General features: G+C 32.7%; 1 protein-coding gene and 1 pseudogene across 1 annotated transcript; one reads left to right on the top strand and one right to left on the bottom strand.

Annotated features, from left to right (window-relative positions):
* The first annotated feature begins 795 nt into the window (after nt 1–795).
* LOC131619195 (ATP-dependent 6-phosphofructokinase 1-like) lies at nt 796–4,000 on the top strand (annotated as a pseudogene).
* Nucleotides 4,001–6,843: 2,843 nt separating this feature from the next.
* Nucleotides 6,844–8,855, bottom strand: LOC131617311 (RING-H2 finger protein ATL11-like). Its single transcript, XM_058888623.1, has one exon. It carries the CDS (start codon nt 8,650–8,652, stop codon nt 7,510–7,512), a length of 1,143 nt encoding a protein of 380 aa, XP_058744606.1. The 5' UTR covers nt 8,653–8,855; the 3' UTR covers nt 6,844–7,509.
* Between the last annotated feature and the right edge of the window lie 5,239 nt (nt 8,856–14,094).

The raw sequence follows: 14,094 nt of genomic DNA, 5'->3' as shown, positions 1-14,094 counted from the left end.
AATGATTTTATTTGATTTAATCTTGAATTTTATGTGAAATAAATTCAAAAATAAATAAAAATCATAATATGTTATGAGATCATTTGGTGGTTCCTCAAGATGATTTTTAGATCAAATAAAAAATAGAAAATCAATCTCACAATCTTTCATCATTTAATCATGATTTTATTTGATTTATTTGAATTTAAGTGACTTAATTCAAATAAAAATTAAATAAAATAAAGAAATAAAGGATAATTGGTTAATGGGCCTCTTGTAAGCTTATAACCACGTGAGAATTTCAAATTTATAGGCCCATTGCTTAAAAATCCAAAATTCCCCACTTAAGATTTCATGCTTTTTTTCACAAAATTGTCCAACTTTAGCAATCCATAACACTCTCAATAATGATCCCATGAAGGTGTTCTAGGACTTTTTGAAAATCCCAAGATGTCTTCTACAAACCACTTTGGAACCTTTTTTGCATTTGAGGATTTTATCTTGATGATATGACTTTTGACAAAAAAACAGCTTTTTGCGAGCTTCTAGAAGGACCTGTAATATTTTGGCTCATATCTCTCAAATGGTGCATTTCTTGGTCTTGGGACCAACATCAAAGTTATAGAGAATTGAATTTCCTTGAGAATGAGCTTTGATTGAGGAATTTCTAATAAATTATGAAAGAGATATGATTGGTCAAAGTTTAGTTGACCTTTGGTTCAAAACCCTAGTTGGAGGTTTTATTGCTTAGGAGAGTGTGCACTTAGTCAAACCTTGAGCCTTTGATACTTGAATGAGCTTAACAGTAAAAATATGATGGGAAAATTTTGGGGTATGACACTTAGTTTTCTGAATCACCACAAAATTAAAGATTATTAGAACAAATGAACTCCCTCACCTTACGCTTTTTTATCCTCTCACCTAATTTGCTAACGACAAAAGATCCCAATTTTTTTGGAAACCTCTATACTCCCGAACATCTTTCTGACTAAAATCTCTCATCTAACTCTTCTAACCTGTAAAGATCAACCAAATCACCACCCTTAAAGGAACACATGTTCTCAACTAAACGAAATATTTTACGAGTCTTTCTAATTTCTAGAGTTCACACATAAATCTCAACCGACTCTCCCTCATAGGTTTCCAAACGAAGAAGAATTCATGGAGGATGATCTTCTATTCGAATGGTCAAGCTCAATCTTTGCACATGCAAGGAACATTCAACATAGTAGGAACACATAACTCATCTTGAAAATAACAAAAAAACTTTATTTGGAGTAATACTTGAGTCAAGATGAAAAGCAATGGTGGAGGCACTACTATAAAAAGTACTGTTCACAACAGTTAGAATAAGGATTTAACCACAAGTGATGGTTTGTGGTAAAGAAGGGTGTGGTAGTAAGTGACTTTCTTATCACCATGGGCTATTAGCCATGGTAATAAACTGGAAAGTGTGCTATATAAAAAAGTTTGAATAATCAACTGTGGTGAAAAGTGGAAAGCTCATTGGTTCGATACTTAACAACACTATTTTTTGCGTTTATTAAACTGGATATCGTGCTACATATCACCACGGTTGGAAGAACCAACCGTGATGAAATATATTGTGTTTTACAAATATTTTTTTATTTTACAAAATTCTCAATTTTTAACCCGTATTTTTGTGAACCAGAAACAGATCAGAAACAACACAACAATACATTTGTGAATCAAAAGCAAATTGTCAACTATAATGAATCGAAAATATGTATTACATCAAAACTAAAATGGAACCAAAATGATATACAGTTTACACATCATTACATCAAATAAGAAACCAATCAACATTCAAAATATTTCGCACTACATACATGATTTTGAAGGAATTAAGATGCACAACGTGACCGAGAACGTCTTTCAGTGTCTTGTCTCTAAACACCTGTAATTTAAAATAATAATACTTGTTAGTATATAACATTTAGAAATTATAACATACAATAAATTATGAATAAGCAATACAAAATATTTACTTGTTAATTTTCTCATATGCCTTCTTCATGATCATAACGAATAACATGCACATGATCTATATCAGTTTCTTCATATAAAGTAGGAACATGTGTTGCGTAAGAAGGAGTCTTAGAAATATAAAAAATTTAAATCATGATTATCATCACTATAAGAAATGTGTTTTCCTTGGACAATAATTGACCATCTTTTTTCAGAAGGGTCAATGACATAATACATTGGGTTAAATATGTTTTTAGTCCCTATAAATATGCGACCCTGCAATTTTAGTCCCTCTAAAATTTTCTTTCAATAAATGGTCCTCATAAATTTTTCCGTCCTCAATATTGGTCCCTCCCGTTAGTTTCCACTAACAGAGGCTGACGTGGTACGCCACGTGGAAGACAGCTTGACAACAATTTGAAATGTTTGAAATTGCGGGGGTTTTAAACCTCCTCTAAACTAACCCAGAAAAAAAAACAAAAAAAAAATTGGTTCTGAACTTTTCTCAAACACCTTGCAAGCAAGTTTGGCAACACATAGTTCTGAACTTTTCTTGAAGAAACTATGCAAGCCAGAAGTTATACCCATTAATAGATGTCGATACATACAAGTCACTTCAACACCAAACAAGCAAATTCATACAATAATGATAGCTGTTTTATCCCTATGAACGTTTTTGCCTACACAAAATGCAGTCAAGATTTAAATATGGTATTGTGACATGGAATGATTTCTGAACATACTTAAATATTGAAACCAAAATGAACAATATGAAAACAACAATTCGACTTTTTGGTGTTGAGATTAGAGGAGAAGAAGAAAAGTCAGTTTCATAAACATGGCTAAGGAACAAGATTCAAAAAGTGGTCGTAGATAAAAGACACACAATTCAGGTGAGTACCAAGAACTGAAATGAAACACCAACTACTTCTACATGATAGAGCATTTTTCCAATTGCAGGCTAAAGGAATCAATTATTTCCATTGTCTTAAACCTCCAATCGTGCACTGGGATCTCAAATCCCGAAACTTGTTAGTGGACAAGAATTGGACTGTGAAGGTGGAATGGAATTGATTTATCAGTTTATAATAAGATTTCATAAAATTTTATACATGTATCTGATTTCTTTTTTTCAATTCAACGAGACTACAATATAACCGAAGTCACATCAACCTGTTCAACTGGGTTTTTAAAACACTGCTAAGCAGTCATGGTTAATTATTATGGTGGCATATTGATGCAGGATTTATAGCCATGTATGCGACTCTTGCGAACCGAGATGTGGACTGTAGTTTGATTCCAGAATCACCCTTTTACCTTGAGGGACCAGGTGGAGTATCGGAGTTCATTAAGAAAAGACTGAGAGAACAAGGACATATGGTTATAGTAATAGCTGAAGGTGCAGGTCAGGAGCTAATTCTTCATAATGAGAAATCTAATAAGAATAGGCCAAATGCTGCTTCAGATGACTTGTTTCATGATGTTGGTCTTTAGTTATCTCTCAAAATTAAGGTAAGAAATCTCAAAGTTTCTTTTATTTTTTATTTTGCATTAAAAATTTTGTTTCCATTGTAGGATCACTTTGCAAGAAATAAGAAAATGACTATATATCTGAAGTATATTGGTGACTTCTTTATTTGGAGTTGTATTTGTATTATTAATTAAAGAACAAAATGCAGTGAATTAAAATGAAAAAAATGATGTTGTAGATCCTACTTAAATGATCCGTGCTATTAATGTGTTCTGCACCTTACTTGCTCAAAGTGTGGTTCATGGTGCAATGGCTGGATACACAGGCTTCACAGTTGGTTCAGTTAATGGCAAAAATTGCTACATTCCATTTCATGTAAGTTATTGTGATTGTGACTGTTATCACATTAAAATAGTTTTTAGTATCAAAGTAAATACATCTTAATTCATGTAGAAAAAGTATTGTTACTTCTTCTTAGTCTTTGACTTCCAATATCGTCTTAAGACCAATGATACAATTTTGTTTCTAATATATGAATGATTGTAGTACTGTGGATGTTAATCATTTCATGTTGGTAATATTTTTGTTTGAAAAAAGTTCAAAACCAATATTTTTATTTTTTTTCTTGGGTTAGTTTAGAGGAGGTTTAAAACCCCCGTAATTTCAGACAATTTTAGATTTTTAACAAGCTGTCTTCCACGTGGCGTGCCACGTCAGCCTCCGTTAGTGGAAACTAACGGGAGGGATCAATATTGATGACAGAAAAGTTTGTGAGGATCATTTATTAAAGAAAAATTTTAGAGGGACTAAAATTGCAAGGTCCCATATTTATAGGGACCCCTGGCATATTTAACCCTAATACATTTGTTTTTCTTGGGATGCCATGATGAGTGGTTCAATTATATAAGGACTTCTTCATGTCTTTGTGATGTCGCAGTTTGTTTTTAATTTACTTCACCATGCCACCTCCATATTGTATAGTTTTGACAAATTCCATCACAATATAGTTGATAAAATATTTCTTTCTTTTCAAACTTTTTGATATTCCCGCATATAACACAAGGGCAATTAATAAAAGATTTCATTATTGTCAGGAAAACTTTGTTCCGCACATTAAAATAATTCAATAACTCCTTTTTCATTTACCGGAACTAATCTTGTGGGTGAGAATATGGACTATGAACGGTCCAGAGGGGGGGGGGGGGGGGGGTTTGAATAGACCTCCCAAATTAAATTTGTTTCAAAAAAGTTTTTATCAGAGTTTCAAAAAATAATTTTTTTTTGCGTGGCGGAAGCAAATTTTGCATAAAAGAGATTATGTTTTTATTGAGATATTCACAAATGTCCTTAATGAGTTCACAATATATCCAATTGCGCTACTGAATTTCACCAAATTACAAACTAATAGAATTATAAGTCGTTCGATTCCACAAAATGTGTTATCGAATGATTTTCAATTACGAACAAGATTCTACGATCACAGTCTTCATACTAAATCCACACTAAGACAAGGTTGAAATACCAATTCTAACAAAACCTACAACTTATAAAACGTGTCATCTTCGAACTTTTGTCAACAACACCAAAATAGAATTTTTCCATTCTTTGTTCTAGGAATTCCTAAAACAAAATCCATGGAGACGTCAATCATATAAATTCATGGATATTCAAAGAAGTATAAAGTCCATGAGGCATAATCTTATATTTTGCCTTTTTACAACAATACATTTGCCACAAAACCTTTGCACATCAATTTTCAAATTAGAGCTGCCATTAATTCATTAACTTAAAGTCTTGTCGAAAGGAAGATATGCTAATACATGATAGATACCCAATGAAAAGGTCGTCACTGGGTTCACTAGCCTAGTAGGAGATGTAGTATCCGAGAAAATTGTCACATGTCGATGACCTAATACCTAAGCAAAAGTAAATTACATCATGCTACCTACTTGGTTAAGACGAGATGGCAAAAAAATTTGTACTCAAGAGACATCCACAGATATATAAAACCTCTCACATGAACAAATCAAATATATAGCTTATTGAATATTCACGAATAAATTAACGACTATTTAAATACCAATTAGTTCACAGGTACAAATACACATTTGATGGTACCCTTAACTATATGTATCCATATTTATTAATAATTGTCAAAATTATTTAATATTATACTTAGGAAATCCATTTTCACTAAAAAAAACCCAATGAGATGCATTTGACCATGATAAATGCATCAACATGAAGGTCGTGTACAAAGCAATGCATAATGATGCTCCTAGAGTCAACTAGAGGAAATTGTTTAGCAGCAAAATGGCAAGACCTAGAACTAGTTTTGTGCTATGGCTAGCTTGCAATGGCAGGTTAGCAATAAAAGAACGTTTACACAGATTTGGTATGGTGAAGGACAACAAATGTTTGTTCTCTCCTTGTATTGAAATTATGAAATACCTACTCTTTGAATGTCTTAAGAAGAAAAGTATCTGTCAAGAAGTGTTGGATTGGATTCACATCAATCATGTTCCTATGGATTGGGAGAAGGAACTTCACTGGATTACTGAGAAGTGCACAGGGAAAGGGTGGAGATTAAGCATACTAAAGTGAGTTGCGGCTGAGACCGTTTATGCAATTTGGAGATATAAAAATGAGTTAGTTTTAATGGAAAAATATAAATAATACAAGAGCAAAGGAGGGAATCATAGAATATATAATATATAGAGGATGGATACATAAGAAAATTATGAAACATACTGCCACTTTTATGATGTAGATAGTAGATAGTATGTTATTGTTTCTTTGTTGATTGGAATTATCGGGCTGGATCGTAAACAATCGCAATGTACATATATAAGTTTTTTGAATTAATCAAAACTTTATTGGTTTAAAAAACCATGATAAATGCATTCAAAGTTTGTATAAGTAACTTTCTATTTACATCATATAGCAAACTAAATGCATTATTCTATAAACAAATTAGCATTACGGTATAAACATGTTAAATATTCTCTCAATCTTAGCAGCTATCTAAAATTTAATTCATAAATAATGAATGAATAAAATATAAATACGTATATATACTACTACGAAAAGGCATTTAATAATGGTTGGAATAGGTATATAATCACGCAGGTCCATGCGTTGTTATGTAGCGTGTTGTTGTTTATGCGGTACTTTCAACCACGATCCTGTGACCGTTGTAGTTAATTAGAAACCGCGCCCCATATAACAATGGTTAAGCCTAGTAACCGTTGTGATATTTTTTATGAATAAATGTCAATAGTATCATACTAAAATCAGCAATACACGATTTTTGAATTGATATCAAAATTAATTGTATTAAGAACACAATTATATTAAGTACATCAAAATATACGTAGAATGAATATCTAAGAACGGAAGAATAAATTTGTACAGCTCGAGGTAGGAAAATGATCTTTCCAACTTCCAAGAGAAGAGAAAGTGTATAGAATTAAAGAACCAATAATGAGCAAACTATGCGTGCATCTTTTGGTTTTTAAACTTTCAAGAGAAGAAGATGAAGAATCAGAAGGAACAATATAAAATTAGAATAACCATAACACAAAAACAACTTCATCCAAAGGAATCAAAATGAGTTCTCATGCTCAAGCTACCAACAATGCTGATAATGAAGATGTTGTTGCTGTAGAGGGTGTTGTGCTGCAAAACCATCCTCTGAATCAAGACGTTGTTGTTGTATAGGTTACTGTGCTACAAAACCCTTCATGTGAGCCAAGAGTACTACTTGTGTCATATTGAAAGGCCCTCTAAATCACTATCGTATTACCAACCACAAACACAAAGAAAAAGCATACTGATTTCAAAAAATAAACCTTCCAAATAGTCATACTCTTAGTCTTACCACCATGTTATAATACAAAGCATAATATTGAAAAACTGAGTATAATACAAAAGGATAATCAAATAACTCTCTAGAGCTAATAAAATGACATAAAAACTCATGATCTAACCAATGATCCACTCTTTTTATACAATCAAATTTTTTATTGAATTGATTAGAACTATTCCAACCTTCTCTTGCAACTAACTAACTACACATGACATAAAAGATCATATGATCTCTCACCACCATTATTGTCCATATCAATGCCCAAACACTTCATATGAGATTTTCTTGCAGATTTATTACTCCAATTGTTCCTAACAAACCCTAAATTTTCTTCTTCCTCACTTCCAAACCTTTCATACTGCACATGACCATTCCCACTTCCACACCCGAAACTTCTTGACCTATAACCACACTTTCCACTGCTCATTCGCGTAAAACTCACACAGCTTTTCGCACGCTTAAGCGTGGTCGTGTTCATCATCATCTGATTTCGAACTTCATCCGGTAACCTCAATGTAAATCTCTCACAATCCTCACCTGGCTGCACCAACACACCTGTCGAGTTTGACCGTGATAACCAAAGAGAAGATAAGAATCCTGTCGATCTCGACCGTATTGGTGCAGAGTATGTCTTAGACCTACGAAGTAAATCTATCTTAGGTGAATATACCACTTCAATTGTGTCTCCTATTTGTTCCTCTTCAACAGGCTCTACTTCTTGATCTTCTTCATTATGATGTAATTCTCCTTCTGGTATCTGAATGGATACAATCGGAGACTCGGTAGCGTCCTCGTCGGTTACCGGAACAAGGTTAGCACGACAAACCGGACAAGTATTATGAGAAACAAGCCAAATATCTATACAACCATGGTGATAAACATGGCTACATTTAGGAATCAAACGCAACGTCTCATCATCTTGAAACTCGTTCAAACAAACAGCACAAGCCAAAGTGCTCTTCCCAATCTTGAGTCCCTTCACGTTGGAGTAACGAAAAGTCGGAAAAGTGTCGATGACATCTTGGTTTAAACCATTACTTGGCACGTTGTTTTGTGCCCTAACAACGTTTGCAGCGTTAGGTAGAGTGAGGTCGTAAATAACACCGTGTTGACGATCACTGCATTTGGCTGAGTAGAGAGAAAGGAAACCTGAGAAAAGGAACATTAGGGCTACAATTCCCATAATGGTTGCAACTGATTTGTTGTTCTCCGTTGGATCTTCCGGTCCCATCGGTTGACCGGTTACCGGCGGCGAGATTTGTATGAGACTAATAACAAGCAACAAAGTGAGCCATGCTTGGCCATGATCGAAACTCAAGAGAGTAAAATGATTATTCTTCTGCATAGTTTTGCATGAATGTCACAGTTATGGTAAGTAGTAACTACGAGCAAGTGCTAAAAGTGTGAATCAAAACGATGGTTAATGGTATAATAAGGCCAAATTAGAACAAAGCACAAACTTTTGATTCGAGGAAAAAGAATAGATGATTGTTTTATTTGTCTTTTTCATTTTTATTATTAACTTATGTGAAAGATTATTTTTAAGAAGAAGTTAAAGTCCATTTAGTAGACATTATGGTTATACTATGTTGTATATTAGTTTGATGGATGGTTTTCATAGATAACGTGGGCTTTTGTCTAACAAAACTAGCCATCGACGAGCTTTGGGAGTGTGAAACATTTTTTCCTTTTTTTAAATTTAATTTCTCATGAGTTCGGGAAGCCAATGAGATTTGGCTCTTCTTGGTTGTGCATGGCCAAATGATTATTTGTTTGTTTAGTGAATTATATTTTTAGATAGTGGATGGATCAAGTTACTTTGTGAAGTTAAGTTTGGTAATTTGGTCAAAAACTTTAAAAGTTAAATATGACATACTCTATCATGATGATAAACAACTGTGAAAAAATATATATTTTTTACTTTGAAAATGGTTTTTAGATAGGTAAGAGAAACTCATGCACTTTCTCCAACCGGCGGCTACAAATAACACATTTTAGAAAAGATCTTTACATCAGATATAAAAATATATGATGTAAAAAATATTTGTTAAATGATTTTACATCAGGTATTTATTTGTAATGATATAAAAAATATTTGATTTTGGGATTATACATCAAACATATATTTCCACTGATGTAAAAAAAACGATGGTCTGTATCCTAGATTAATACTTTTGTATATTTTGACAAATATATATATATATATATATATATATATATATATATATATATATATATATATATATATATATATATATATATATATATATATATATATATATATATATATATATATATATATATATATATATATATATATATATATATATATATCTTAGCTATTTGATGCAATTAATGTGGTCTGTGTGCTGTGGGAAAAAATGTGCGAAATATATAGCGACCTCTTTGGTCTGTGTGGTATTTGAATCTTATATGGAAAATTAGGTACAAAAAAAATTACAGGTTAAAATGGAAAAATAGGAAAAACAGCCATTATATGCTAAAAAACAGAAAACTTTTTACATCGGGCTTTGAGAAAACCGATGTAAAAAACGCTCTATTACATCGGACTGAGCTAAAAACCGATGTACAAATTGATGTAAACACTATCTATTACATCGGGCCAAGCTGAAAACCGATGTAAAGTGTGATGTATATTTTTTTTTATAAAAAATTGCATTATTTTTCACATCAGACCTATGAACTCAACCGATGTGGTATGATAATTTTCACATCGGGCCTTGGCCCGATGTAAAATGTCTCAGACTTATTACATCGCTTGGCTTTACATCGGACCTAGGACCGATGTAAAAAGTACTTTTCGCCCGATGTAAAATGTACTTTATACACTAGTGTACCGTTTGGCTAAATCTATAATGAATTGAGTGTTTTGTTTTGATTTTGGGATTGATTTGGGTAGGTGGTTTTTGGTGTTTCTCTATGTGGGTTCTGATATGTTGATGTTGATTATGTCGGTTTGAGATCTACCCATAATCCTATTGGATGAGGTTTTTATTTATTGGACTTTTTTTTAATGGTGTTCTAGAGCATCTCCAATGGGGAAATTAATTTTGGTTGCTTGTGTCATATTTTTGTGGGCCCAAATTGCCACATTGCATTTAAGCAATATATAAGCAATTTCAATTATTTTTCTCCAATGGTAATTGTAAATAAGCAATATATATTTGACCCCATCAATTTATATTATTTTATTTACACAATATTTTAAATCTATTAAATTAATTAATTCAATTATAATTAATATATAAAAATATAGTAAATTTAAAAAAAAAACATAAATAATGAAAAATGGTGATGTCTAAGGTGAGGGAGCAATTAAGTCCCTCACCAATGAACCATCAAAAATATATCATTAGATCTATTAAAGATAATACAAGGGTTCAGATTTATTTAGAAAAATAAAGTAGTAGGTATGCATTCTGTATCCTATCCCTGCCATTTTTTATTTGGTCCAACAATTTTTTTTACAAAATTGCTTCTCGCCTGACTTCCAAATGATCATTGCTATGTCACCTACCTTATCACCATTGATTTGCTTCATTTTATCTCTCTTTTGTTAGAAAGAAAGTAACTTTTTGTTGGAAAGCTTAGAATCAAATGGAAATAAGGTTAAAAAAACGTTGAAGAAATTTTCTCAAACATTATACATAAATTTTCCCAGAACCTAATTTTCACAATTGCCTATATTTCCAAAATGAAATGATCCCATTCACTTTCAATTGAACAAAAAATTCATAATTTTTATAGTATGTTATAATTTTTTTCCATTCTCATATGACATTGTTACAAAAAAAACCTACTAAATTTTAAATCCAGATTACAATCCAAATCAATTTAAAATTCAGATTCCAACAAAAAACATCAACCCAAATCAAGAATCCATACGTCTGCATCCTTCAATTTTGGATCTTTTACATCATGGGGCATCCCACCTCCTCCTCCATCGAATCCCTCGACTCTGCCTCCATAGTCGACGGTGAAGATCCTCTCTCCAAAAAAACCGCTATAGCCATTAGAGTTAAGGTTTACAATGAATCGGCAACAGCAAATTGACTCGATGAATCGGCAACAACAATATGACATGGCGATGGAAGACTTTATAAAAGCAATTAGATCTAGAGGAAATAAATAAAAGGTTTTGATAAGATGTAGAAGGAATAAATGTTACTTTTTTTTTATGGACAAATATGAACCCTTCAATTAATTTAAATAGATCCAAACTATTGATGGTACATTGGTGAGGGACTTAATTGCTCCCTCATGTTAGACACCACCATGAAAAATAGAATACATTATTATAAAAACAATATAAAATACATAATGATGAAAAATAAAATACATGATAAAAAAAATATAATGACAAGAAATAAAATACATAATAATGGAAAATACATAAATTAGTTTTCATTGTTCTCGTGCCCACCCCAAACCGTAATGAAAAAAATGTCATAGTAGCAATAAAATGAAAAAGAAATTAATGCATTCTATCAAATAAGAAAAGGTAGTGCCTTGCAACTATCATAAATTAATGTTTCAATTGTATTTGACTAAAAGATAATAATATTTTAATGCTAAGTTCTCAAGCTTTCAAATTGCTTCAACAAGCTCTATCTCTTAAATTTAAGGGACCAAGATTACCACATCATAACACTCCAATGGTAAAAAAAAAAAAAAAGCAACAAAACTTAACACTTAAGGAATCACTAAGTTCTCCCCATTGAAGATGCTCTTAGTGCACTACTATAAGTAATCCATTTTATGATAACGATTTTACCTCATGTAACTGTTTATTGGTATTTTTAGTAAATCAAACACAAGTTTCAATTCATTTAAGAGATTAAACTCGAAAATATCCTAAGAACAATTTGGGCACAACAGTACAACGAAAAATGTTTGTGCTTGGAACTTTGATGTTTGAATGTCAAAAAATTGGACATAAACTCTAATTGAAATAATGCATAATTGCCTTCGAAGACGAAAATAGATGACAAGCATATTAAATATCTTTAAAGTAAATGCTTCAATTAAAAAGACTTAAAGAAATAAAAAAAGGACGCATACTCATACATTTTCTCACAAATTGTTTCTCTCTGTGACTCAGATACTTTAGTTTTATAGAGAATAAATGAAATTTGCGACCCTGATTACATCAATGAACTTGACTTATATACTAATCTTAAATAACTGTCGATAACAGTTACTTGTCAAGCATTCGACACGTGTCCTACTACGTGGGCTTCCAACTTCTGATATACTTCCACGTGTTTCTAGTCTTTGAAACTGCTTCTAACTGTTGTCTTACCAATTGAAAAAACCGTCTTTACAATCTTCACCTGCTCCTGCTGAAGGATGCTTTAGTTAAACCCTGTTGTAGTGTTGAAATGTCTTCAAATCACTAAATTTTGAACTTAAGAATATACTAAGTCCCCAACATCTAATGAGTGCGTCGAACTCGACACCTCTATACTATATCTCCACGTCAAAGCGTTGATTAGTACATACCTTTTCAAGATTATAGACATGTTTTGAAAAAAGAATTATCCTAATCTTGTGGATCTATTCTTGAGACTCTTCCAAACCGGCCTAGTAAGTTAGTCAAACCATCTAGATTGATGTGGCTAGTGTGTCGAAGAGCAGGTCTTTTTATACATAATCATTTTCAAATTTGGTTAATAACATTCTCTGTCGAATCCTTCAGCTAAAATTTTCAGGCTAACAAATGCCCCAAAAATGCCACTTTCGATCATATGCACAAGATGAAAGAAAGGTGGCGTTTTTAGTAATTGCTCGATTATGTTCAAGGTACTGTGTCTACGTCATAACCATCATGACCACTTTCCACCAAACACTCTTGTTAGTGACGTACATATAGATTGTCATCATCACTTCGATTTTCTAAGACGATCGTGAGCCATAAAATTAATTTTTATTAAAAGAGATAATTTAATTTAATTTTTTTTCCAAAAAAGATTAAATGCCAAATGTCTATTTCGAGACACCACTTGTCCAAATTCAATGAAAATACTGAATGTTTCTTTTTCATTTAAAAAATGTCTTCATTCCCTCATTTCCCTTTATTCGAATTCTTGGGATTTAAACACCTAAACGACCACCGCCAAATGAGAGCCTTTATACTCCAAACCGAATCTAACACGTTCCAAGAGACATTCCGGAAAATGATCCCATTCCGGAGCTTCCAAATGTACCAACAAGTTTCCAACCAAATGGTCCCTGCCCTACCGGAATTAACCTTTTTAGATTTTCAAAATCTAAACCACTTCCAAAAACTACTCAAAATGCAAACGGAATCATAATTAACAAAACCGATCCAAGAAGCCACTTCCTTCCAAATTAAAGTGGAAAACCCACACTTAAACAAGATATGAATCAAAGATTCACTTTCCATTCCGCAAAAAACACAAACATTAGAAGAAGGAGAATAAATACCTCTCACTTGAAGAAGATCCCTTGTAGGCAACCTATTAATACAACATCTCCATCCAAAATCCTTGATCTTTTGAGGAACAACTATCTTCCAAATAAGCTTAAGAACGTGAGAGAATTCCTTCTCCGGACCCAAAGGTACATGAAATTTGTCGAAGAGAGCATAACAGCCCCGCACGGAGAAGCCATCGGTCGGATTTGGAGACCATTCGGCTCTGTCCTTAGACGTAAAAACAGGTTGCACAGCCTGAAGAAACAGGTGCAGCCGCTGTGCCTCCAATGTAGCCGCCGGGCTACCCTCCACTCGCATACCAAAGTTACC

This window comes from Vicia villosa, linkage group LG7 (genome assembly GCF_029867415.1).
Source record: "Vicia villosa cultivar HV-30 ecotype Madison, WI linkage group LG7, Vvil1.0, whole genome shotgun sequence".
NCBI classification, from domain to species: Eukaryota; Viridiplantae; Streptophyta; class Magnoliopsida; order Fabales; family Fabaceae; genus Vicia; species Vicia villosa.
Note: the sequence above shows the minus strand (reverse complement) of the source record. Positions and strands in the feature narration are given on the sequence as shown.